The following is a 25,950-nucleotide window of genomic DNA, read 5'->3' as shown; positions in this document are numbered from 1 at the left end:
ATTCACGTTGAAATCTACGAAAAACAAGAAGAAGACAAAAATGATAAGCTGCCTGCGAAGACACTATTTTTACCCCCCCTGCTCTGTGTTAATCCAACCTAATATGTAAAGTTCATGAACCCTAATTCAAATTAAAGTGAGATTAAAGCCCAAACGGAAGAAGAACAATCGGTGTTATGGTCTCACATGGAGGCACGTGAAGCCCTCCATGCGAGGCTGCCCCCACCGGGGGAATATGCAAAGGCATTGTCCAACCTGTTTCCATGAAAAGTTTTTGGCGTTTAGTGCTTCCGCCAGTGCCTTCTGCCTTGGCGCCTGCGAACCACGATTGCCCGCACGGTCATAAACAAAGAGCGATGACTTGTTTGATGCTTCTCCCTTCATGATCATCATCATCTTTTTCTGGCAAGTTCGACAAGCATCAATTAGTTGTTAAGCATGTTTGTTGGCGTCTGATTTGACCTGCATTTATCTAATTGTTAGGTCTGCTCTGGCGAATTTGGAGCCAACCCATCATTGCTGGAAGCGGAAAGAATGCACATGACATGGTTACTACGCGTTAACAAGAATGTTTGATTGACATTTTCACATTCTACGGCTGGTTAAACTTTTCAGAGAACGGAAATCTACTGCTTCCCGGATTTACTAGAACACTAGCCTCTCCGGCCTCCTCTCCACAGCCCTTTCTCGCCGATTTGGAGCTTCGATCGGAAGAATTTGTGTTTCGAAGAGTCGGACTCTGGAGATTCCGCTGGAGATTCAGGTAAGTAATCTCCTTTATTCTTCTTTCTCCTCCGAGGTAATCAGAGGTCAGGTCTAAGGATTTTGGTGCCCTTGTTTCTATGTCTTCTTCTTCTTCAACATATTTGGTATTCGAAGGTCTAATTCTGTACGGCAGATCCCGATTAGATGTCCATTGCCAAACTCAATATGTAGCTTACAGTTGAGGAACTCGATCATAGGTATTGTCTGTTCCTCATGTCAATCTGGTCTTTGTATTGGAGATGATGGAAATAAGTTCTGGCACTTGAGGAAGTGAACATGAACAGCATAGAAATTTCAATTCAGAAAACTATCCTGGCTGATATGTATGAATGAATGTATGTATACAGATATACACAGACACAGACAGTCAAAAAGGGCCAGGGGACTTCTTTGTGGTCAAAAAGCTCTACTTTTCCCATGCTTTCCTTTATTTCCTTAAAATGATGATTACATCACAATTTTTTTCTTCGCTTTCCGTGAAAAATCATTTAGTAAACAATTTATCAAATGGATTTCATCGTAAAAAAGATCAAATCTTTCCGAAAATCAATTGACCCCAACTGACTGGAGTTTGACAAAGCTACCTGTCACAAAAAATCAGAAGAGTCCACCCACAGCCAAGGAAAGTGATCTACAATTATAGGATTTGAGATCTATTTTTCTTTCAATGGGTTCCCAATCCGTAGGGATCCTTTCAAATAGACACCTTTCAGGGTTTTCAAATCTACCACTTCAATGCTTTGAAAATTCATTTGGAGATTCCAGTGCTCCAGCTTTTGCATGATCTAGAATATTGGAAAGAAGCAGTATCAAGCCATCTGCCAATTTTTCTTGTGAAGAATATAGCATGTCTGTCTTTCTTTTGTGCAAGAAGTGCCAGATGCAATTGGAATATCCTATTGGTCCTCTAATTTGCTAACTAGAAAACAGGAAATTTACCTCAACAAAAAAAAAAAAAAAAAAAGGCAGAAAATTTGAGTAAAATGTTCACTACACTTCCATATTGGCCGTGATCTATCTGCAATTAGTGTATCCCAATTTGTATTATGATATTATCTGAGGATCCAGAATTTGGCTTGATTATGAAGCAGTTGTGTACTCTATCCTACTAAAGTCCGCGAACAACTACTTCCCTATTGGTCATGCAACACAAAAACGTCACCTAATCTTTGCCAAATCAATTGAAGAAAGCTGCAAAGGACTCTTACTACTGCTGCTGCTCCAAACCTCGAAGCTGCCAAACACTCTCTTCTTTCTGCTTGGGGTCGTGCCCTGTTGCCTTGTCCCCCCTTTTTCTCTTATTTCCAATGATACATGTAGTAAAGCCAATTACATATACCATATAAATGATACATGTTCAGCTTTTTCTTTTTCCCGTTTGTATTTCTATTTTACAAGTGTGGTTTGGCTGATGTGTTCAGGGTTGGATGGTTTGAAGACTGGACATCCTTCGGAAGGAAAAGGCCACTGAAGCTGCTCATCCTAGGTGCACTTTTCTTCATCTTCATACTTTCATCCTCTCTCCTAAGGCTTTTTTGTTTTGATAAATATTGAACAGTCTGTTTGATTTTCCTACTTTCATGGTGTTTCAGTGAAGAGGTGATAGTCATTTCTTTTGGCAGGACATATGAACAAACTGTGCTGTGCCTTATGTATGTATGACCAAACCAATTAACCTTAATTGAGCAAATCATGCTAGATGCTGAGCTACATGCTGGAATGACATATTAAGAAGATGGTTTTCTCCTCATTATGGGATGATTATTTCTAGTTATCATTATATAAATATGGCACTTGCTTATATCTATTTTTGGTGTAGCTAAACAGAGCCTCACATCCAGGTCAAGAGAAAATCTTTAACTTTATGAATCAATCTGGCGTCCCCCCAAATCAACTGATATGGGTTTTACCATATCACCATGTCACCTATAGCAGCATCTAGCTCCTGATTGTTACTGTTTGCTAAAAAACGACCTCTGTGTGTAACCAAATACTGAAGCTATAGAAAAATGTAAGCAGTATTTGGAGGCAATTAGTTGGCCAGAAGTAATAAAAATTTCAAAATACAAACACCCAGTAATCAGGAAAATCCCAGAGACACTGCTCAATTCTGTTTGTTGATAAAACATGATTAAACTTGGTTCGAGTTTTTTTGGCTATAATTTGGAAAATTAGATAAATTCAGAAAAAATTCTAGTGCTCCTAATTTTTTTTTTCTTGGTGAAAAGACACCTATTTTAGATGGCTATACTTATTGTTGAAATGTAATTTTCATGTGGAATGATTATTGAATTTCAAAATTTCTAGTCCTCTTCTTACCATGATAAGAGCTGAATTGAGTCCTTGCTTTGTACATGTAAACATTGTTGTTAAAATCTCAATTTTACGCATACGATTTTACGATTTTACGATTCGAAAACCCCCAAACGATTCAAATCCCATGTAAAATCTAATTTGGGATAAAATCCTATAAAATCTCGATTTTACATGTACGATTTTATGATTTTACGCTTTAGAGATTCCCGAACGATTTTACAATTCAAAGACCTCTATTGATTTAAGTTGTAATTTAGAGGATGCTTCCAACGTCTCAATGTCACATAGCATCTGACACTGACATTGGAACTTATGCAATGAATTGTTATATTTTGCCTCTAAATTGGAACTTGATTTAACATTGATTACATAAATTCCAATGTCACATAACATCTAACATTAATTACATAAGTTCCAATTTACTTGATTTAAATTATAATTTTTACTTGATTTAACATTGATTGCATAAGTAAATCAAGACAAACAAGTAATTAATTAATGGACCACCCAACCCTAAATTGGGATATTACTTGATTTAATCAATGTTAAATCAAGAAAAAATTACAATCTAAATTTAATGGAAGACATTGGAAGCATCCTCTAAAGAATTTTAAGCTATATTTTACCTCTAAATTACCTATATTTTTCCTCTAAATTGCCTATACCAACCTGCTAGTTTTTGAGCTATATTTGGGAAGTATCATTTTTTGAATTATAATAAGGAATAATTAAGTTATTAAATAATATTAATTTATTTTTTATAAAATTATATTATTATAAACATATATTTACAAAAATTAAAGGGTATTTTTAATTATCTCTAAAATCTTACGATTTTACGATTCGATTTTACGATCCGATTTTATGGACCCTTTATCAATCCCACTTAAAATCTCAATTTTAACAACCTTGCATGTAAATACAGTGTGAACCATCAGTAAAGCAAGTAAATAAATTTCACGTAAGCACAGAAGACTTGACAATTTCTTTAATAAGTTCTTCCAACATAAAATTAAACACTTAAAAAGCAAGTAGATGTCTGCAAAGCAGTCCCCAAATCCAAATTGTATGTCTAAACAACATTGTATCAATTTCTATTGCGGAGAACATCAACCCAGTTATCTCAAGAAATTGTATGACAATAAGATTTATATCTTTATGTCCACTCCGACAAATAAAGTGACAGGAAATTACAAGACTAGAGTTTATTTACTAATGATTTATTTCTTTCACGGCCCTTTTCACAGGCAATCTGTATGCTAGGGACGAATTTTATCTACTCTGTAAAGAAATCAGATAACAAACATAAGTAAGCAGAAAGTTCAGTTACAATTATACTGAAGTTCTTGCAACACTTACCAAAGTAAGTTCACATCTTCTGTATCTGCGGTTGTGAGATTGTCTTTTTGGCATGATCTTCACAAGCTATTGGGGCTTTCCCGTGGAGAACATAAAATATCCCATAGCTAATTTGATTTTTTTTTTTTTACCAAGAACACCATTTACCTTGCTAATTTCTCCTACATTTGTGGCCCTGAGATTGCTTGTTCTTCGTCTCTTGGGGCGTCTGTTTCCTGCGCCTCCAATCATCCTCACAACCCATCGAGGTATTCCTGTAAAGAACATTAAATATCCCATAGCAAGACCTAATACCAATCTGCATCCATAACCTGTCAATATGACTCCCCAGTCGAGCCAATTTGAAAATTGTGGATCCTCTTCTTTTGGTGGCCGTGGGCTTGAGGGTAGTTGCATGCCTTGACATCGGAGATCCACATAAGCCCAAGTTTCCGATAAAATAATCGTTTGAGAATGTATCAAAATGTCTTCCTCGAGGTATTCGTCCAACTAGTTGATTCTGCGAAAGGTTTAAAACTTCTAGAAGGTTTAAATTTGTCAGCTGTTGAGGGAGGGATCTCCCCGACAAGCTGATTTTAAGAGAGGTCTAACCATTCTAGCATTGCCAAATTCCCAAAGAGATTTCGGTGTATGCCTTTTAAGGTGGTTGTGAGACAGATTCAGCCCTCAAAGTGAAATTAGCTCTCCAGTTATTCCTGGAATTTCTCCTTCAAAAATGTTCCTTGATAGATCAATGGCTGTGAAAATGTTCAACGCTCTCTCCACTACAAGGGTTGAACCTTTGATCACCATAGTCAAGGAATCAAAATGATAATGATCATCCTGGCCTGTGTAACTGGAGTTGGAGTTGATCTCATTAATGTGACCGTTGATACAGTTATTATCCAACAGTAAGTAAGTCAACATGGCGGTTGGGTTAATTGTGAAGGAAAGAAGACCTGCCAAGTGATTCATTCCCAAATAGGCTGCGTTGGATTTGCATCAAATTATGAGAATTCAATAATTCACCGTGCAAATGAATAGAATATTAGTTTGGAAGATCCATAGAAGTTACAACCACTAGCATGTAAGTATGACAGGGGACTAAGATCTCCAATTGAGTTAGGGTATTGCCCAGAAAAAGTTGTGGACTCGAGCCTCGAGGTGCAATGCCTGTGAAAGTAGACTGCTAGAGTTAATAAACTTGGGAGAGTTACAGGTGAGAGCATTATCAAAGAGTACATAAATAGAAGCTTCAAATATGGCAGGTTGAATATTTCATCAGGAGTGAGTTGTAGGTTATTCATCATCATATGAATATAGGAGAACATTGCTCTTGAATTAAGATGAAATGATATCAAAATTAGATTGAATTTTTTCCTCTTATTTAAGTATAAATTTTTCTTGTATGATAGATACTATTCTTTTAAATATCATATAGTAGGTTGAGAAAAAAAATTAAATAGTTTAAATTGCAAGTCTATAAATTAGTGGTCGGTTATGATTTGACAATTTTAAAATTTATTCAAAACAAGTTAATTCGAATTTTATGATTATCAATTAGGAAACCAACCGACTCCCTTCTAGCCCAAAGTTTTTTATAGTTTAGATTTCAAATATATAGTCATTAATAAATTATAAATTATAAAATTAACTATTTTATTCTTATATTTAAAATTACTTTCTCCTTCTTTCAATCTCTTCTTCTCCTGTCTTTCTCTAATTGAACATAACATTTAAGAGCCATACAAAACGTACGCAAAACCCTGTTTTCATTTTCATTTGAACTCAAGAATAATGCAGAAATTATGGTTTACTAGTAGTGATTATTGAAATGCTAAGGTTTTTATAGGCAAGACTTTGAATCACTGTTGTTACAGTAACAAACAAAAGTCTTTTAACACTCTGTTTCGAATGAATTTATTTCATAAAGTTCCTGTGAAATTTATTTTTAATTTCAAATTTTTGTGTCTACAATTAAAAAAAGTTGTGAAATTGATTTGTTGAAATTAAATTCCATAGAATCCATCAAAGGCAAAGTAAATTTCATCAAATTTGATAAAATTGATAAAATCAATTCTCTCGCTTAGATTGTATTTTATTTTAAGATCAAAATCTTTTTTATTTTCTTATATTTTTAATAAGATTGTAAATGAGTCGAATTGTTTACGAACGATTCTGTGTTTGAATTATTAAAAATTCGTTGAGTTTATTTATTAAAATCCATTAACACATTTATTAGAGTTTCATAATTAGGTTTAATTAAAAATTTATAAATATATTAATAAATTTATATTTATAATTTAATAAATAATTATTTAACTAGTCAACTAGCTTGCCGACAACACATGCCAAAGGCATCACAATGGCATATCTTTATGGCCCACCCACCGATACAGTAAAGAGAATATTGTTTAGAAAAATGATCGAGAGGTTATTATATTGGGATTTGGGACACCCTTTATTATTGAATTTCAAAATTTCTACTCATCTTACTAGGATAGAATATGATCAACTTTATGTTTTGATTGGAACTGACCATTTTTTCACCACAAATTTGTTTGATTTCAGCTTGATGAATGACCAGTGAATTTGTGTTTTAATTTAGTATTTCTAAAACAACTATAAATACTACTATATTTAGTATTGTCATATAAATTTATTCGTATCATTTAAACGACAATAAATACTTGCAATAACAAATTCTCTTCATGTGAAATGAATTTAGATAAGAGAAAACATCTCATCGAGACAACTTCAAAAAATCTTTTTATAATATTTCATTAAATATGACATCCTCGGTCTCGTCCATCTCAAGTAGGGGTGTTCGCGGTGCGATTTGTCCTGTCTGAATCATTTTCAGCACGCCAAACTGCTAGTGCAGTTTTTCAACTAAATCAGACCGTGGTCTGGTTTAGGTTCGGCCAAACTACACCAAACTAGACCGCATTTGTGGTCTAGTTTGGTGCAGTTTATCGCGGTTTGAAATGCTATTTAAAATCACTAAAAAAGATATTTAAAAATGGTAAATAAAGACACAAATATTGGTAAATAAAGACAATTAAATGTAAATAAATAGAAGTAAAAAATAAAGATAAAATAGTGTAAAAAATAAATAGGATGGGCCGCCAATTATTAGATTTTTATAATAATAATTTTTTATAATTTTTTTTATTATTTTCTTGAGCAGTTCGATTTTAAACTGAACCGCAAACTGTCCAAATCGCAAACCGCGCGGTTTGGACAGAATCCAAACCGTTTTTGACCGTCAAAAAAAAAAATCGATCGGATCGTTTTGGTTCGGTTCGGTTTGGCCTATTTTCGCGATGCACCAATTTTTTTAACACCCCTAATCTCAAGGGACTTTAACATTCTTTTCAATAAAATTTTAACAAATGGTTTTACTCCTAACTAGATGGTTTTACTCCCTCTCACCAAAATTTTCATTTCCGTGTGCCAATGGAACACATGGGAGAAAGAAGTGTTGGAGGAGCTAAATATTTAAGTCATTCCACACAAAAGTACAAACAAGTTGGCAAAACAAATTCAACTTAACATATAAGAAAGTAGATGCATAATCTCATCATTGAAGTTATTATTTGACAAAATCAAGAACCAGGAGGAATACTTTATGGCAGAATATTTCCAAGTCTATATCGCTGCTTCCTCGCAACAGAGCAACAGTCAGTTCCCTGCTTCCAAGATGCCATTGTCAGACCGGGAACATTAGGATCTGCTTTCAAAGGTGGGGAATGCGACTTGTTTAAGGTACATGATGAAAATGGCTTGCTGAAGGAGGAGGTAAAGCATGATCTGAACTGAAGCTATGTTGGATTGTGTGTGTGGTTTTATTTTTAATTTTATTTTTATTTTTTGCCTGGTCTCCAAGATGTTCTAAAACAACTTTGGCCCCAAGTTCTTCTAGAAATATTTGGTCTCCAAGCACTTCTTGATTGGCTTGGTCTCCAAGTTTGGTGGGTGTCTATATATATTGGTGTGAAGTTTTTCATTCTTCACAAGTTCTCATAAGCTCTCACAAGCTCTCACATTGTTATCTCTTCTCAAGTTTTATCTCTCATATCGAGTTCTTTTCTTTGAGCTTTGGAAGAGTTTGGTATTCTCAAGTTTTTCATCACTGAGAGTGAGCCCGTCTTGAGTTCTGCTAACTCCGGTTGTTCGTGGCTGCCGTTCACCGGAGAGGTCGTTTCATCCTGCTGAAACAGTCGCCGTAGTCTGCTTGCCGCCGGTGCAGGGCGCTAGCTGTCTTCAGGACAACGCAAAGCGCGACTCGACCTACTTCTGTTCCTGCCTCTTCCACGATCCAGAAGTTTGTTCCTGATTCCTTGTTGTTCCAGCTGGGAGCGGTGCTGTTCAACCATCTTCTCTGATTTGATGTTTTAGTCTGGTAACCTCTGTTGTTGTTCATTTAATTATAAGCTCTTGTTACCGTGAATATCAGTTGTTATAATAGTGGTTAAGTATATAGTATATGTTTCTTGTACCGTAGCCGGTTAGAACTGTTTTTTTGTATTAAGCAAGTTATTTCTATATACCGTACGTATCTATACTCTCTGTATCCCTAACACTCTGAAGACAATTAGTAAGAGAGTCTAGAAAATATGAATGCCCCTATTCCTGCTGATGGTTCCGGTGCTGCTGCTGCTAGTGTTGCCTCGGGTTCAAACCCGCCCCCTGTTGTTGCCTCGGGTCTTCGCCCACCCATTGCCGTTGTTTCTGCAACAGCTTCTATGCAAGGGCTAGGTTCAGCCGTGACCAAGCCAACCCCACATGTTGAGAAGCCACCACCATTTAACGGTGAAGATTTTAAAAGGAGGCAACAGAAGATGTCATTCTATCTGACCACACTGAATCTAGCCCACATCCTCAAAGAGGATTGCCCCGTTGTCTCGGAGGAGAATATGACAACAGAGACTGTGGCTGCGAGGGAAGCATGGATGCACTCAGATTTTCTTTGTAAAAATTATATTCTGAGTGGCTTGGCCGACCCGCTGTACAATGTGTATTGCACAGCGTATGCTACTTCCAAGCAATTGTGGGAGACCTTGGAGAAGAAATATAAGCTTGAGGATGCTGGCACCAAGAAATTTCTAGTAGATAAGTTCCTGGATTACAAGATAGTTGAAACCAAATTGGTGGTCAACCAGATGGAGGAACTGCAAATCATCATTAGTGATTTGCATAGCGAGGGATTGGTCATCAATGAGCCATTCCAAGTTGCTGCTGTGATTGAGAAGCTGCCACCTTCATGGAAGGATTTCAAAAACTATCTCAAGCACAAGCGTAAGGAGCTGTCTATGGAAGATCTGGCTCTTCGTCTTCGTATTGAAGAAGACAATCGTAAAGGAGATAAAGTCTCAGACAGATTTGAAGCTAAGGCTCACTTAGCTTAGGCTCTCAAATCTCAGCCTAAGAAATAGCAAGGCAGGAGAGTAAGCGGATCGCTGGGTCCGAAGAAGTCTACTACCAACAAACGCATTCAAGGCACCTGTTGGGTGTGCGGTAAGACAGGCCATAGGGCTATGGATTGCAGACACAAGAAGGGTCAAAGCTCTGGTAGCAACCAATGCAAGTCTAAGCCTTCTTATGCCAATATGGTGGAAGATGATGAGCTCGTTGCAGTCATCACTGAAGTTTGCATGGTTGATAACGCCAAAGGCTGGTGGATCGATACAGGTGCTTCAAGGCACATTTGCAAGGATAGATCCTTGTTCTCAACTTATGAGAAAATGGATGGCACCGAAAAGGTGTACATGGGAAATGCCGCAGCCTCGACTGTGGAAGGCAAGGGCAAGGTACTGCTAAAGTGGACATCTGGGAAGATCCTGACCCTCACAGATGTATGGCATGTGCCTGAGATTCGCAAGAATCTGGTGTCTGGAACCCTGCTGAACAAAAATGGGTTTAAACTCGTTTTTGAATCTGATAAATTTACTCTTACTAAGGGGGGAATGTATGTGGGTCGATGATATCTAGATGATGGCATGTTCAAGTTGAATGTACAGGCCCAAGTGCCTAAGAAGATTAATAAGAATGACTCTTCTACTTATATTGTTGAGTCGTGTGATGTTTGGCATTCAAGATTAGGACATGTCAATTATCGTTCCCTCCAAAGAATGGTTAATCTAGGGTTATTACCTAGTTTTAACATTGATAAGGGACACAAATGTGAAGTTTGTGTTGAATCAAAGTTTACAAGAAAGCCGTTTCCATCTGTGGAAAGGAATAGTGAATTACTCGACCTAATTCACAGTGATGTTTGTGACATGAAAAGTACTCCCACTAGAGATGGAAAGAATTATTTTGTCACATTTATTGATGACTGCAGTAAATATTGCTATGTATATTTACTACGCAGTAAAGATGAGACCTTTGATATTTTTAAAACATTTAAGGCAGAAGTTGAAAATCAACTGGGAAAGAAAATTAAGGTGCTCAGATCAGATAGGGGTGGTGAGTATGAATCATCGACTCTATCTGAGTTTTGTAAATCTCATGGTATAATCTATCAGACGACAGCACCTTATACACCACAACAAAATGGTGTAGCTGAAAGGAAGAACCGAACTTTGAAGGACATGATAAATTGCATGTTAAATAGTTCGGGTTTACCCCATAATTTGTGGGGGGAAGCGTTGATTACTGCAAATTTTATATTAAATAGAATTCCACATAAGAAGTCTGGTAAGTCGCCTTATGAAGTGTGGAATAGTAGACAACCCTCTTACAAAATCCTGAAAGTGTGGGGGTGTTTGGCCAAGGTGCAGGTTCCTTTACCTAAGAGAACTAAACTTGGTCCAAAAACTATTGATTGTGTCTTTATAGGCTATGCCTCGCATAGTGTTGCCTATAGGTTCCTAGTAACTAAGTCAGAAATTCCTAACATTAATACTGTTCTAGAATCTATAGAAGTGGAGTTCTTTGAGAACATCTTCCCTTTTAAGGGAGATAAACCATGTGCAAGTGGTTCCAAGAGAACTCATGAAGCAAGTTCTTCAAAAGGCCAAGATGGGCAGAAAATTGACATCGAGCCTCGAAGAAGCAAAAGGGTAAGGAAGGCCTCTTCCTTTGGCCCAGATTTCCTAACCTTTGTGTTAGAAGATGAGCCGCAAACATGTGGTGATGCAATGTCATCTCCTGATGCTCCTTATTGGAAATAGGCTATTAATAGTGAAATGAATTCCATCTTGCAAAACAATACCTGGATATTGGTCAATTTGCCATTTGGGTGTAAACCAGTTGGGTGCAGATGGATTTCCAAGAAGAAATTAAAGGCCGATGGTACTATTGATAAGTACAAAGCTCGGCTGGTAGCTAAAGACTATCGTCAAAAAGAAGGACAAGACTTCTTTGACACGTATTCTTCGGTGACAAGAATCACGTTTATCAGGATGCTAATTGCTATTGCAGCATTATACAATTTGGAGATACATCAAATGGATGTCAAAACAACATTCCTGAATGGAGATTTAGAAGAAGAAGTCTACATGGAACAACTTGAAGGGTTTGTTGTAAAGGGACATGAAATGAAAGTTTGTAAACTAGTAAAGTCTCTTTACGGGTTGAAACAGGCGCCTAAACAATGGCATGGGAAGTTTGATCACACAATGCTGTCAAATGGATTTAAGATAAATGAGTGTGATAAATGTGTTTATGTGAAAATCATAAACCAAGAATGTGTCATTGTGTGCCTGTATGTGGATGACATGTTGATAATGGGCACGAATCGAAGTGTCATACAGTCCACAAAACAAATGTTGAACTCGCACTTTGACATGAAAGATCTTGGTCTTGCGGATGTCATTCTTGGAATTCGAATAATAAGGAATTCCGAAGGGTATGCTCTTTCTTAGTCGCATTACATAGAGAAAGTGTTGAGAAGATTTGGTCACTTCGAGAGTAAGCCAGCAATTACTCCGTTTGATCCAAATTCAAAGTTGAAGAAAAATCATGATGAAGGTGTATCTTCTCTGGAATATGCCAGAATTATTGGGAGTCTGATGTACATCATGAATTGTACTAGACCCGACATCGCCTACTCCGTAGGCAGGCTAGCGAGATACACGAGCAATCCTGGGCATGACCATTGGGGTGCATTGGTCAGGGTACTTAGGTACTTGAAGTACACCCTGGACTATGGATTGCAATATACAAAATATTCACATGTATTGGAAGGATTTAGTGATGCTAATTGGATCTTCGATAGCTTAGAGACTAAATCAACCAGTGGGTATGTGTTCACCCTAGGTGGTGCTGTTGTGTCATGGAAGTCTTCAAAACAGACGTGTATAGCACGGTCAACCATGGAGTCAGAGTTTATAGCTCTGGACAAAGCAGGCGAAGAAGCTGAGTGGCTTCGCCATTTCCTCGAAAACGTTCCATTATGGCCAAAGCCTGTTAACGCCATTTGCATATATTGTGACAACTTAGCTGCCTCAATGAAGGCTAAGAACAGTGTCTACAATGGAAAGTCAAGACACATTAGGCGCAGGCATAACAATGTCAGAGAGTTGCTCACAAATGGAATAATTTCCATTGATTATGTAAAATCGAAAGAAAATCTAGCTGATCCTTTGACGAAAGGAGTGACTCGTGAGCAAGTCAAATTTACATCGAAGGGAATGGGTTAAAGCCTTTTAAATGACTTTTCCGATGGTAACCAAACCTAGTTGACTGGAAATCCCAAGATTTAGGTTAAATTGGCCAACTGGCTGGAATAAGTCATAGTTGACACACTATGAAACTTTTAGTTTCTCCCCATGTCTCAGAAATTGAAGAGTGTGTCCTGTCGATGTTAAAGGGAATGTTGATATCTTGATATAAGAGGAGTAGTGACAAGGTACTCTTAGTCAATGCTTCCCTATATGAGAGTAGAAGTGGGGTCGCTTTTATGAGAACTGTTCAATGGCTTGGGTTCTCTAGAGCTCTCATGAAATCCAGGATGTTGTCCAGGACCAAAATGGACACAATCATATAGAACTCAATGGGTTAATCCATGTGTGTGATGTCTATTGTCTCAATTTACCTTCAAAATGATAGTTTAAGAGCTAGTCTCACTATTTCTTCGGTAAATTCGATAGACATTCACTAAGGAAGGTTCAAGTCCAAAAGACACCTTGTTGATGCATAACTTGTCTATTTGTTCTCAGTGAATCCATGTCGTTTTGTATGATTTTAGTGCACACACACTCATGTGGGGGATTATTGGATTGTGTGTGCGTGGTTTTATTTTTAATTTTATTTTTATTTCTTGCTTGGTCCCCAAGATGTTCTAGAACAACTTGGCCCCCAAGTTCTTCTAGAAATACTTGGTCTCCAAGCACTTCTTGATTGGCTTGGTCTCCAAGTTTGGTGGGTGCCTATATATATTGGTGTGAAGTTTTCCATTCTTCACAAGCTCTCATAAGCTCTCACAAGCTCTCACATTGTTATCTCTTCTCAAGTTTTATCTCTCATATCGAGTTCTTTTCTTTGAGCTTTGGAAGAGTTTGGTATTCTCAAGTTTTTCATCACTGAGAGTGAGCCCGTCTTGAGTTCTGCTAGCTCCGGTTGTTCGTTGTTGTCGTTCACCGGAGATGTCGTTTCATCCTGCTGAAACAGTCGCCGTAGTCTGCTTGTCGCCGGTGCAGGGCGCTAACTGTCTTCGCGCAACTCGACCTACTTCTGTTCCTGCCTCTTCCATGTTCTAGAAGTTTGTTCCTGATTCCTTGTCGTTCCAGCTGGGAGCGGTGCTGTTCAACCATCTTCTCTGATTTGTTGTTTTAGTCTGGTAACCTCTGTTGTTGTTCATTTAATTATAAGCTCTTGTTACCGTGAATATCAGCTGTTATAATAGTGGTTAAGTATATAGTATATGTTTCTTGTACCGTAGCTGGTTAGAACTATTTTTTGTATCAAGCAAGTTATTTCTATATACTGTACGTATTTATACTCTCTGTATCTCTAACAAGTTAGGCAGAGCTCTGTTCTGCACTACACCTCCTCATCTTTATCTCCACTTTCATACGGGTAGCAGCAATAGCAACGGCATCCGAACAAGTAGTGAAAGTGATGATTGATTAATTAGTGGAAGCCAGGACAATTAATTGATTAATTAGTTCTGTTGTTCTACCTCCTCACAAATCTTTCCTAATCTTCCCTTGTTGATACAACATGATTAAATCTTACCCAGCATATATAAGATATGTAATACCAAAGTACAATTTGTAGAAAACGACACTACTTTCAAAATTTGTGTTATTTTCTGTTTCAAAACAGAACTACATCAAAGAAAGCAAAAAAGAACTTAATCTCATAATGGATGTTATCCAAAAATAAACAAAAGAGGGAGAGGCTTTGGAGACTGAAGTCTAGGAAAGATTCAACACTACTGAGCTAAAGAAAGGTTCAAGATTGCCTAGCTTTAACCATGAACAAACAGTTCCCAGCCATCATTTAGTGTAATCAGAATGTCTTGTTGAAGGTAAAGTATGCTTCAAATTGAAGCAACATAGAGCTCTGTTCTTGACTAAACATTCTGAAAGAAGACGACGTATAAGAAAAGACTACTAGAGAGCCATAGGAGGATACAACCCATCATCGGTACAGAATGAATTCAAAATGGAAGGAAGGTTGCACCAATTATTATGAACAGAGAAGCTGCTCATGAATGTATGAAGGAAAAAACAGACTTCGTTACTTAAAACAAAAGTTACCATTATCTATTCCAATCTAAAGAACAGGTACATACAGAAATTCATGTTTATGTAATTGTTAAGTAAAAGGTAGACTTGCATAGAAAGAGACAAAATTGATCTGCGAATGTTCTTCAATAGATAATATATATTTCTTACAGTACCCCACAAGAAAGTATCAGCTTTTGCAGCTTCTCGTGAAAATTTTTCACTGCCGTGCGCCAATAAGAAATGCAGGAGAATAAGTATTGAGGAGACTAATGGGTCATGTCTCTTAAGCCCATCTAAAGATTGTAAATCCTCATCTTCTGCTGGTTGTGGTGCTTGAGGATTGGTGCATGCCTTCGACATCGGAGGTCCACATAAGCCCAAGTTTCCAACAATAGGATCACTTGAGAATGTATCAAAATGTCTTCCTTGAGGTATTCGTCCAGCTAGCTAATTCTGTGAAAGGTTTAGAACTCCTAGGAAATTTAAATTTATTAGCTATTCAGGGATCTCCCCAACAAGTTTATTGGGAGAGAGGTCTAACTTTCGAGCATTGTCAAATTCCCCAAAGACCTTGGTATATGCCCTGTAAGGTAAGGTAAGTTCAACCCTCATACTGAAATTAGCAATCCAATCGTCTCTGGAATATCTCCTTCAAATTTGTTTCTTGATAGATCAATGGCTATGAAAATGTTCAACACTTTCTCCATAAAAAGGGCTGAACCTTTGATCACCATAGTCAAGGAATCAAAATAAAAAATACTACAGTTGCTAGTGTATTGGAGTTCAAAGATTGTTTCACCATTTCTCCTCATAGCATTAAAATTTCTGAAATATGTTCTTGATAATGGACCAGTGAAACAACTTTCTAATAAGTTTATAACCCGCAAGTTGGGAAAGGAAGATTTAGTCTTGGAAGTGGAAATAGGTACGTGGAATCTGCATGCTCACAAGACTAGAACTCGCAAATTTGATAAATTTTCCAACCACTGCGGGAACTCATCAGAGAACTTGTTGCTTCCAAGATCTAGCACTTCAATCCATTTCCAATTGACTAAAGATTTCAGCACCGGTCCTTCTAATCTATTGCCATTAAATTTGACAGTCACTCTCACAAATGCATCAGGGACGATACCCCATATCAAGAACAGCTAAATTTTCACTGAGGTTTCCTACACATTCTTCAATCACGCCATTGAAGCTATTATTTGACAAATAAGAACAATGAGGAATTCTATATGGCGTGTCGTTTCAAGGTTCATATCACCGTTGAAGTTATTTGACGAGATCATCAGATGGGTAAGATTTACGATCCCGCTACAACCGATGAGTTGAGGCATCTCAACCAATGTTCCCCTCCTTCTGGATTCGAAGAAGAAACGCAAGGTGAGAAAACCGACTGGTTGACGGTAAAGTATGATTTGAACTGAAGCAAAGCAGAGCTCTGTTCTGCACTGCACCTCTTCATCTCCACTTGGGCAGTATCCGAACGAGTAATGATGATGACGGTGATAGTGATGATATGAAAGAAGTAGATGAGATAGAAGGTGAAGAAGAAAACTCTAGTACAGTTACTGTTGGAAAATAAATAAGCAGAATGGATATATATATATATATATATACACACTAGGGGTAACCCGTGCCCAAGTACCGTGTAACTAAAAAAAAATTAAAAATTAAATTTGAACGCAAAATAATCAAACATTGAATTTGGACACATACACGTGTGTGAAAACAATATATATAGTTCTTAAACATGAAATAATAAAACAATGAATATAAACATGTATTAAGTTAAAAATTGTTTGATCATTTTTATTGTCATGTCTTTAGTAAAATAAAAAGAGTCAAAATGTGGATATTCTATCAAAAATTTGATAGGATATCCTCTGAAAATATGATGAAACAGATATATCAACTTATCTACAAAACTTATATATTTCATAATCATAATCAAATCATATCATATGCACATTAAAATTCAACTATGTACTAATTACCACAACACTATTCTTTCTACACAAACAACTATATCAATACTTATAAAAATAAAAGACAAAATAAACCTATAAAATTTTTTAATCACAGAATAAAATGACATAAACTACTTCTAAATCAATCGCTATCTTAATGAATGAACAAAAACCAAATAACATGTATTGAATTACATTTTGAGTTACTAAAAAATTTGCTTAATTCAAAAATATGTAATAAGAGAGAATCCTTTGAAAATGTAAATTGACATCAATGTAAGAAATTTTCAAATTTTCAGTAAAATATCCTTTGAAAATATAATACTACATATATATCGACAGGGCATATCCCAAGGCATAGTGCCTTCAGGCATAGGTTAGTTGCATCGTGCCTTCAATTTTTTTTAGTTGCACCATGCCTTCAAGTAATGATAACAATAGTTACAACAACAACACCACAATATATAACTCTTGTAACACCAACACCAACAGAACTCAGAATTTCTGTAATCAAATTTGCACAAAAAACTAAAGGGCTGGGGTGTTCAAACCACGACTTGAATGGCGGTAAGAGGCAATAGTAGCGATCGAAGCACTGTCCTAAAGATAAATTCGCCCTACACAGTTTACTACAGGCTACAGTGTCTGGCTTAGGAACATACGGCGACCAGACCGACGATAATAACCACGACGATAGACTTTAGCAGAACTGACGAACACTGGCTTCCACGACTCAAAACCAGACAATAAGGAATAGTAGCTAGAGACTTGGATACCCAAACAATAAGGTACAACAACCTTATATAGAGCTTCAGAGATGCACAAATAGACGTTGGCATTTACTAATGGAGTGAATGTTGTCATTACGCGCGCCTCTTCAACTGGAGATAATCTCTGATTAACTGTTGGATTAAAGGAAAAAATAATGACACCAAGCATTATTGTTAAAATTCCAATTTTATGCATAAGATTTTACGCTTAAAAAACTCTCAAACAATTCAATTTCTTTGTAAAATTTAATTTGGGGTAAAATCCTATAAAATCTCGATTTTACGCATACGATTTTATGCTTTAGAGACCCCTAAATGATTTTACGTTTCAAAGGTCTTCATTGATTTAAGTTGCAATTTAGAGGATACTTCCAATGTCTAAATGTCACATAGCATTTGACATTAGAACTTATGCAATGAATTACTATATTTTGTCTCTAAATTGGAACTTGATTTAACATTGATTACATAAGTTTTAATGTCACATAACATCTAATATTGATTGCATAAGTTTCAATTGACTTGATTTAAATTGTAATTTTTACTTGATTTAACATTAATTACATAAGTAAATCAAGACAAATAGATAATTAATTAATAGATCACCCAATCCTAAATCAAGATTTTACTTGATTTAATCAATATTAAATTAAGTAAAAATTATAATTTAAATCTCATGGAAGATGTTCGAAATATTCTTTAAAGAATTCTAAACTATATTTTATCTCTAAATTACTTATATTTTCTTTCTAAATTACTTATACCAATCTATTTTAGTTTTTGAGTTATATTTTGGAAATATAATCTTTTGAGTTATAATAAGGAATAATTAAATTATTAAATGATATTAATTTATTTTTTATAAAATTAAATTATTATAAATATATATTTATAAAAATTAAAAAATATTTTAATTATTTCTAAAATCTTAAAAATCGATACGATTTTATGAATTATTTTTTTATTTTACTTAAAATATCAATTTTAACTAGTTGAGGTCAATGTTGCCAAAAACTAAAAAATTAATAATTTTATTTTTAAAATTTTTGATATATAAAATAAATATTTATTTTTCAAACTGACAGAGGCGCGGACGAATAAGGGTTTGCCCCTCGCAAAATTTAGATGTCCCTGAGACCTAATCCCAAGAGAGGTAAGGGTTTAAATACCCTTAGTGCTGTCTTTATCCCACCGCCACCGATGTGGGACAGCACTAACCCACGCACATTTACACTCACTAGATACACAGCAGGTACAACAACAACCCTTTTTAATTATTAATTTGGTACCGAAGCGAATTAATTCAAAATGGGAGCAGGAAGGTTGCACCAACAACTGTGATGAACAGAGACGGGGCCAAAGATTTTAATTTTATTTGTAGGCAAGATCAGGCATTTACAACACAAGCAGGCCCCTTCAGGCCTCATCAAAGTCAAGTCAACTACAGCTACCAGTCAGTCCAGTAAAAGCGGAAGGAAGGAAGACTGAGAGGAACAAAAGAGGGCCCACTTTAGGGCCGTGCTCTGAAAAACTCCCATGGAAAATTAAGAAGAAGAAGAAGAAGAAGATAGTACTTACCTGTGGTTCGAGTTAGTTCTTCTTCACCCAACCACAACTCGCTCTGGCCACAGTTTTTTACCGGAGACAACATTTGCTTCCCACGAAGAAATCTTTCTTCATTGTCTTCCTCTTCTTCCGATGAACCATTTTCACTGCCTGCCTTGCGGTGGCATGCAGCGATGGCAAAAGGGGCGAGGCAGTGACGGGTCAAATCGATCCGACCCAAAAACAAACATGCCCTTAACTTCACTACAATCTGCAAGAGTTGAATACCATTATAATGGGAGATTGGGAGGTGGAAAGTTAAATCATTCTTGTCAAATAGGGCAACAATTGGGTGGGGGCTAGACATGTCCAAACATACAAGATTGATGGGCACTTGGAGGCCCAATGCCATGGCCCCAATGGGGGTTGCAAATGCACAATGTCTTGCTGCAATATGTGTGCCCATTCCCTTGTGCCCTTTGCTCCTGTCCTGTAGGTGCAAATGAATGTTTTTTATTCTTTTTTTTTTTTGGTTAAATGTAGGTACAGATGAATGTTGGTCATGGTCAAGCACAATTTGCAATTTAAAAGGCATTTCATGAGTTATATAACAATTTTTTTTTTGGTGAATTTTTATAAAGTATACGTCTAAACAATCATTCGTTTTTTTTTTCTTAGCAACAAAATAAAACATGTATATAAATGAAATTGCAGTCCACAAGTTAGCTCTAATGGTAATAGTAATTTTAATAGTTACAACTAGGTATGATTGAAATTATTAAATGATGGGGTATGGTATGGACAGGTTTATATATTTTTAATGTCAAAATTTCTACAAAATTGTAAACAAGATAATAGATTAAGTTTGGTAAACTAAGATGCTTAATCGCCTAATCTAATCCAATACACAGACTTCATTAAATAAGAAATCCAAGTTTTTATTTATTTATTTATTTACCTTTTTAATTAAAAATTCAATTTAAAAAATATCTAGAAGACCAACGAGACTGGCTCCCAAGCCAAGAAGGGGGGCAAATCCCAAATGATTGAATCTTTTCGAAACACCATTGGGCTAAAATTGCACTAAAGGATTTGCCGGAAAATCTATCCCCAAGTGGGCCACCACCATAAATAGTCCACCAACTACGCTGGGCTACACCTACCCACCCTCCAATCACCATCCAAAAGGTCCCTAAAATTAACCCTAATAAAAAGATGAATGGGCTATGGCATGTGCCCACCCATCCCAATCCCTCAAAGACATACACATGGATGACCATATTATTATGTAACATCAAATTGGACCTCAAAGTCCAATCCATTTCGATTTATTTCTTTTTTTTCTCTCTCCCCCCCTCCCCTCTCTCTCTCGACCGAAACCTTATCGCTTCTAAAAAGTCCCAACTTTGCCCAACACCCTTCCCCGTCCCCCACCCCAACCCCAAAAACCAATTGGTCCAATTAGGTTTCTCGGGTTCAAGCCCAATTCCCCTTCGCCTCTCTCCCAGAAACCCTAGATCTATCGCAGTTGCTGAGGAGTGGATTTCCGCCGTCCGGTGCTGTACGACACCGTATTTTGGTCTCGCGGACTCCGATTTCTCAAGTAAGAGCTCTCAATTTTTCAGCCAAACCTAGTTTTTTAAGGGAGAAGGGGGGTGTGAAATAGTGGTTTCTCTCCTTGTTGTTTGTTTTAGGATCTGATTTTTATTTTGGGTATCATGCCGAATTGACTATATTTTTCCTGAACATGAAGTTTTGAGATTACTTTTGAGCTTTTCTACGGATTAAATTGGGGTTCCGAAGCTTATATGCGAGTGATTTGTGTTTGATCTGTGACTGTCATGGCTGGTTCTTGATCGCAGCCTTTGTTTCGACTCTCTTGATTTGGAGCCCAGATTTAACGAAACTGTAGATCTATTTCTTTGCCGTCTGTCAATGTTTTTGGCCCATCGGCGGAGAAAATACCCGGCTTAACCCTGACCTCTGTTTTTGCCCAAATGGGCTTTTGTCCATCTTGGGCCTGTTCTATCAGATCTAGATTTTTTTCCCTTTATTTATTTATTTTTCATTTTCTTCTTTCTTATTTCTCCTTGCTGGGAGGAGTATGGATGATGGACTTGGGCCAGCTCATCTTGGGCCCAGCTCATGAATTCAAAGCTTTGGAATCATGTTGGCTGATTATGAGTCAAGTATGATTGGCTCCTGTGTATTTGACAGTGGCACACTCTCGCCTAGTCTAGTTTCTATGGCAGATATTGTTCGTTTAAATTAATCAATTAATAAGTTAACATAATTACTCCGGACTTGATAGTCCTACCTGAACATGTACATGTTTTAGGATGCAGAATTTGTTAACTTGTTGTCATTCCTTGCTGTTTATGTAGCCTACATGTGTTTTAGACAATTTCTAGATGATGGTGATGGTGCATTAAAATGTTTTCTTAATATGTGGAAATTCCCTAGCTTTAACTTCAAGTGGGAGAGAAGGCGGATATGTATTTGAGAATTCATGTTATACGGACAGAAACTGAGGGGGTTTGAGCACCGGTCCCTATATGAGGTGACTTGCAGGGCCACCTTGATATATATTTAGGACAATAATACTTTTGTAGAGTTTTGGTAGAGAAATTGTCATTGGAATATTTAGCAGTGATTTTTTTGCAGTTATGAGTCAGTTTAGTAGGCTTTTTGATCCCAATGTTGAGTTGTTGACGAGTCATGTCATTTTATGGGAAAATTATGTGTAGTATATCTATTTGTGTAGCATTTTTCCTTGTATTTAAATGTTCAGTTATTTGCTAATAAAACAAACATTCAATCCTGTGTGTTGCTTGGTAAAATGTTGGTGGCTTTTCATCCAATACAACCACTTTACGGAAGATATGGTTGTGGATTGAGATGATTGGTGAGCTCAAACCCATGTTTGGTGTTATTGTTGTTGTATAATACCGAGCAAACTGTAGGATCTAGGCTGCTCCTTGTAACATGGATAGTGTTAGATAATTATGTTGTGCTTGTATCCTTGGAAAGGTTTAGATGAAGGTATCATGTTACAAATAGTTCAAATTCAAGTAAAGGCTTATTATGTATGACTGGGTTACTAAACTGGTGAAGAGGAAAAAAATGCAGCAGGCCCATGTGCTAACGTCTTGGAACTACAGAGGCGGCTACTATCTGCTAGTTTGCACTGCATGCTGCTTGTTGAGTTCTAATTCATTGTTTACAGATGATATGTACTTTTTATTCCTTTAATACCCTGTCTGCTGAATTGTGTTATTTTCCAGATTGTATGCTCCAATATTCCTAACTGTTGTTTGCTTAATCTATCAACTTATATGCCTTTCCCTGATACATAAATTGTTATGTTTGTTTGATTTTATGAACTGAACTTTGAATTTTGAAGATATGTTGCAGCTTTTAAGTTTATCTGGAGTTTAATAGAGAAAAGATAGTGACATTGGGGTTAGAATCCTGTTGGTTTGGAAAACCATGAGTTATTGCTTGCTTTGAGCACTGATTAACCTGGTACGGGGTCCAGGATTTGTAATGAATATCAAGTTAACTGAAGTTTGTTCTTACTTGACATTTATTCACCAACCAGAGCACCAGTGAACTTTTTTGCCAATGATGGATGTTGTTTGAAACTTTGAATAACATGGAGATAGTCATGGCATAGTAATTGTTGCCACATTTATTCACAGCTGCATGAAGCTGTTTCCTATAATTGTAATTGTACACTGTTTTTTTTTTTGTACAAAAGAATTCTTGTCTTTCCATCTTCATTCATTTTGTACCAGCAAGTTACTGAAGGTCATTTGAGTAGTGGAATATACAAATGCATATGTGAATGATGCTATTAATAGTGTTTCAAGTTGTAACACTTGCCCTATATAAATTCTGCCCTCTTGGTTTTTATAGTCTTGTAGATATATTGGTAACTTTGAAGTCTTGTTTGTCAAATTTAATGAAGTTTACTTTCAATCTCTTCTTGTGCTGTTTTTTCTTTCATGTAACAATCTGGTTATGTTGATGTCAAAATAATTTTTGTTCCTATTGGATTTGCTGCAATTACCTGAAATTTACTATCAAAGTGACTTCCTTTCTATAGCAGGACTTCACTTCTCATCCGAGATGTCAACGCCTATTGAGAATAATGAACTGGCCAATGTTGAAACACAGCCAAACAAGAGGAGGAAAAAGAAATCGATAGTCTGGGAACACTTCACTATAGAACATGTGGGTGGAGGATGCAGAAGGGCTAGCTGCAAGCAATGCAAGCAATCATTTGCATACAGCACTGGTTCAAAAGTTGCTGGTACAAGCCACCTGAAACGACACATTGCCAAGGGGACCTGCCATGTAGTCCTTCGTAACCAGGAGAGGAATCAGTTAACTCCATACAGTGCACCAGGCAAAATAAGTGGGACTGTGAATGGCATTGATACACCCAAGCGTCGATACAGAACTGCTGGCCCTCCTTATTTTGGGTTTGATCCTGATCTTTGCCGCCATGAGATAGCTAGGATGATCATCATGCATGATTACCCCCTTCACATTGTTGAGCACCCTGGCTTTATTGCTTTTGTCCAGAGTCTTCAGCCTCGATTTGACATGGTGAGCTTCAATGCTGTCCAAGGGGATTGTGTAGCAACCTACCTGAGGGAAAAGCAAGGTCTTCAGAGGCTCATTGAAGGAATCCCGGGACGGATATGCCTTACACTGGACTTGTGGACTTCAAGTCATACCTTAGGCTATGTATTTTTGACTGGTCACTTCATTGATATTGATTGGAAGTTGCATAGGAAAACACTAAACGTTGTTATGGAACCGTATCCTGAATCGGATGCTGCTTTCAGTCATGCTGTTGCTGCTTGCCTCTCTGATTGGAGTATGGAGGGAAGATTATTCACACTTACTATAAATCAACCCTTAAGTGAAGCTGCAATTGATAATCTTAGAGCTTTACTCTCCATCAAGAACCCACTGATGCTTAACGGTCAGCTATTGGTTGGGGATTGCCTTGCTCGTACTTTAAGCAGCATAGCCCAAGAAGCATTAAGGGTAGCGCATGATATTGTCAAGAAGATTAGGGATAGTGTGAAGTATGTTAAGACGTCAGAATCCCATGAGGAACAGTTTCTCGAGCTGAAACAACAACTTCAAGTTCCTAGCACAAAGACCCTTGTTCTTGATGATCAAACTCGATGGAACACGACATATGAAATGCTGATTGCTGCTTCTGACTTGAAGGAGGTCTTTTCTTGCTTGGACACATCTGACCCCGACTACAAGGAAGCCCCATCCATGGAAGTCTGGAAGCAGGTGGAGACTCTCTGCACATTCTTGAAGCTGCTCTTTGATGCTGCTTCCACACTGACTGCTCCAACCATCCCAACCACAAACAGATTTTTCCACGAAGCTTGGAAACTTCAGTTGGAGCTAGCACGTGCTGTCCAGGGTGAGGACCCCTTCATCAGCAACATTACCAAGCCAATGCAAGAAAAATTTGATAAATACTGGAAGGACTGCTGTCTGGTTTTGGCTATTGCAGTAATTATGGATCCTAGGTTCAAGATGAAGCTCGTTGAGTTTAGTTTCACGAAGATCTATGGGAATGATGCAGCTACATATGTGAAGCTTGTTGACGATGGAATCCATGAGCTCTTTCTTGAGTACGTCGCGCTTCCTCTGCCTCTAACCCCAGCTTACATGGCCGAAGCAAGTGGTGGGAACCCAAAGCCTGACGACGCCCAAGGAGGTTCTGGTCTTATAAACGATGAACTTGGGCTCACAGATTTCGACATGTATATCATGGAGACGACCAGCCAGCAGTCCAGGTCAGAGTTGGACGAATATCTGCAGGAATCCTTGTTGCCCCGCGTGCACGAATTCGATGTCCTGGGCTGGTGGAAGCTAAACAAGACAAAGTACCCAACTCTCTCCAAGATGGCTCGCGACATCTTGACAATTCCATTGTGCACCCTTGGCCCAGAATCCGTTTTCGATACTGTGAGAAAAGAGATGGACAGCTACAGGTGTTCCCTGCGGCCAGAGACACTAGAGGCCCTCGTATGTGCCAAGGATTGGCTCAAAGATGAACCGGTGGACACCTCGAAAGCGCTTGTGAAAATGGAATTCCCGATATAGGCAGGCAGGCTCTCTCTTAGAGTTGGATTTTGTGTATTTATTGTAGGTTGTTGAATCTCTTATTGCTAGACCTTGTAATAGAACCTCCTCCTTTCTTCACTCTGCAGTCAGATGTATTACCGTCTGGTGAAAGTACATTGTACCATTATGAGAGACAAATTCAGGTGCTTGGACATAGAGAGAGAGGGTATTATTAGTTGCTTTGTTATTTTATTCCTTTAGGCTTTAGATGACATGGTGATGGGGTTGCTGCCGCTTCACTTGTTGAATGAATGGTTAATCGTTGATGTCATTTGCAGAGGAGGAGGTCTTTGAAGGTGTTCGGTTCTCTCTCATCCCTAGGAAAGTTCACTATATCAGTTAAATGTTATCCTTGTAAAAAAAAGGTAAGAAATTGGAAGTCATTTTGGTAGATGA

At 37.3% G+C, this 25,950-nt stretch overlaps 3 protein-coding genes and 1 long non-coding RNA gene across 6 annotated transcripts in view; all 4 read left to right on the top strand.

Annotated features, from left to right (window-relative positions):
* The first annotated feature begins 415 nt into the window (after positions 1–415).
* LOC127806124 (uncharacterized) lies at positions 416–2,965 on the top strand. 2 transcript variants are annotated; one of them, XR_008024349.1, is made up of 3 exons: positions 416–763; positions 2,187–2,251; positions 2,358–2,965. It is a non-coding gene; the product is annotated as an uncharacterized LOC127806124 (long non-coding RNA). The 2 variants fall into 2 exon arrangements; XR_008024348.1 differs by having other exon boundaries at positions 2,388–2,962.
* A 1,402-nt stretch (positions 2,966–4,367) lies between these two features.
* Positions 4,368–25,950, top strand: part of LOC127806122 (uncharacterized) — a 34,997-nt gene continuing 13,414 nt past the window's right edge. The window contains exon 1 of the mRNA XM_052343176.1: positions 4,368–4,444. The gene's annotated coding sequence lies outside the window, so the exon portion shown is untranslated. The remainder of the gene's footprint in view (positions 4,445–25,950) is intronic.
* LOC127805691 (uncharacterized) lies at positions 9,039–9,830 on the top strand. The gene has a single exon (XM_052342447.1). It carries the CDS (start codon positions 9,039–9,041, stop codon positions 9,828–9,830), a length of 792 nt encoding a protein of 263 aa, XP_052198407.1.
* Positions 20,644–25,710, top strand: LOC127806121 (zinc finger BED domain-containing protein DAYSLEEPER). Of its 2 annotated transcripts, none has more exons than XM_052343166.1 (2): positions 20,644–20,989; positions 23,498–25,710. In XM_052343166.1, the coding sequence occupies exons 1-2, from the start codon at positions 20,659–20,661 to the stop codon at positions 25,531–25,533; spliced, it is 2,367 nt and encodes a 788-aa protein (XP_052199126.1). In that variant the 5' UTR covers positions 20,644–20,658; the 3' UTR covers positions 25,534–25,710. The 2 variants fall into 2 exon arrangements, with proteins under 2 accessions (XP_052199126.1, XP_052199125.1); XM_052343165.1 differs by having other exon boundaries at positions 23,495–25,710.

This window comes from Diospyros lotus, chromosome 7, assembly GCF_014633365.1.
Source record: "Diospyros lotus cultivar Yz01 chromosome 7, ASM1463336v1, whole genome shotgun sequence".
NCBI classification, from domain to species: Eukaryota; Viridiplantae; Streptophyta; class Magnoliopsida; order Ericales; family Ebenaceae; genus Diospyros; species Diospyros lotus.
This window is presented reverse-complemented; position numbering and strand designations above follow the sequence as displayed.

Coding starts and splice junctions, on each gene's coding strand:
- LOC127805691 (XM_052342447.1), top strand. CDS start 9,039: ATGAATGCCCCTATTCCTGCTGATGGTTCCGGTGCTGCTGCTGCTAGT.
- LOC127806121 (XM_052343165.1), top strand. CDS start 20,659: ATGACCATATTATTATGTAACATCAAATTGGACCTCAAAGTCCAATCC. Junction 20,990..23,494: donor CGCGGACTCCGATTTCTCAA/GTAAGAGCTCTC, acceptor TCCTTTCTATAG/CAGGACTTCACTTCTCATCC.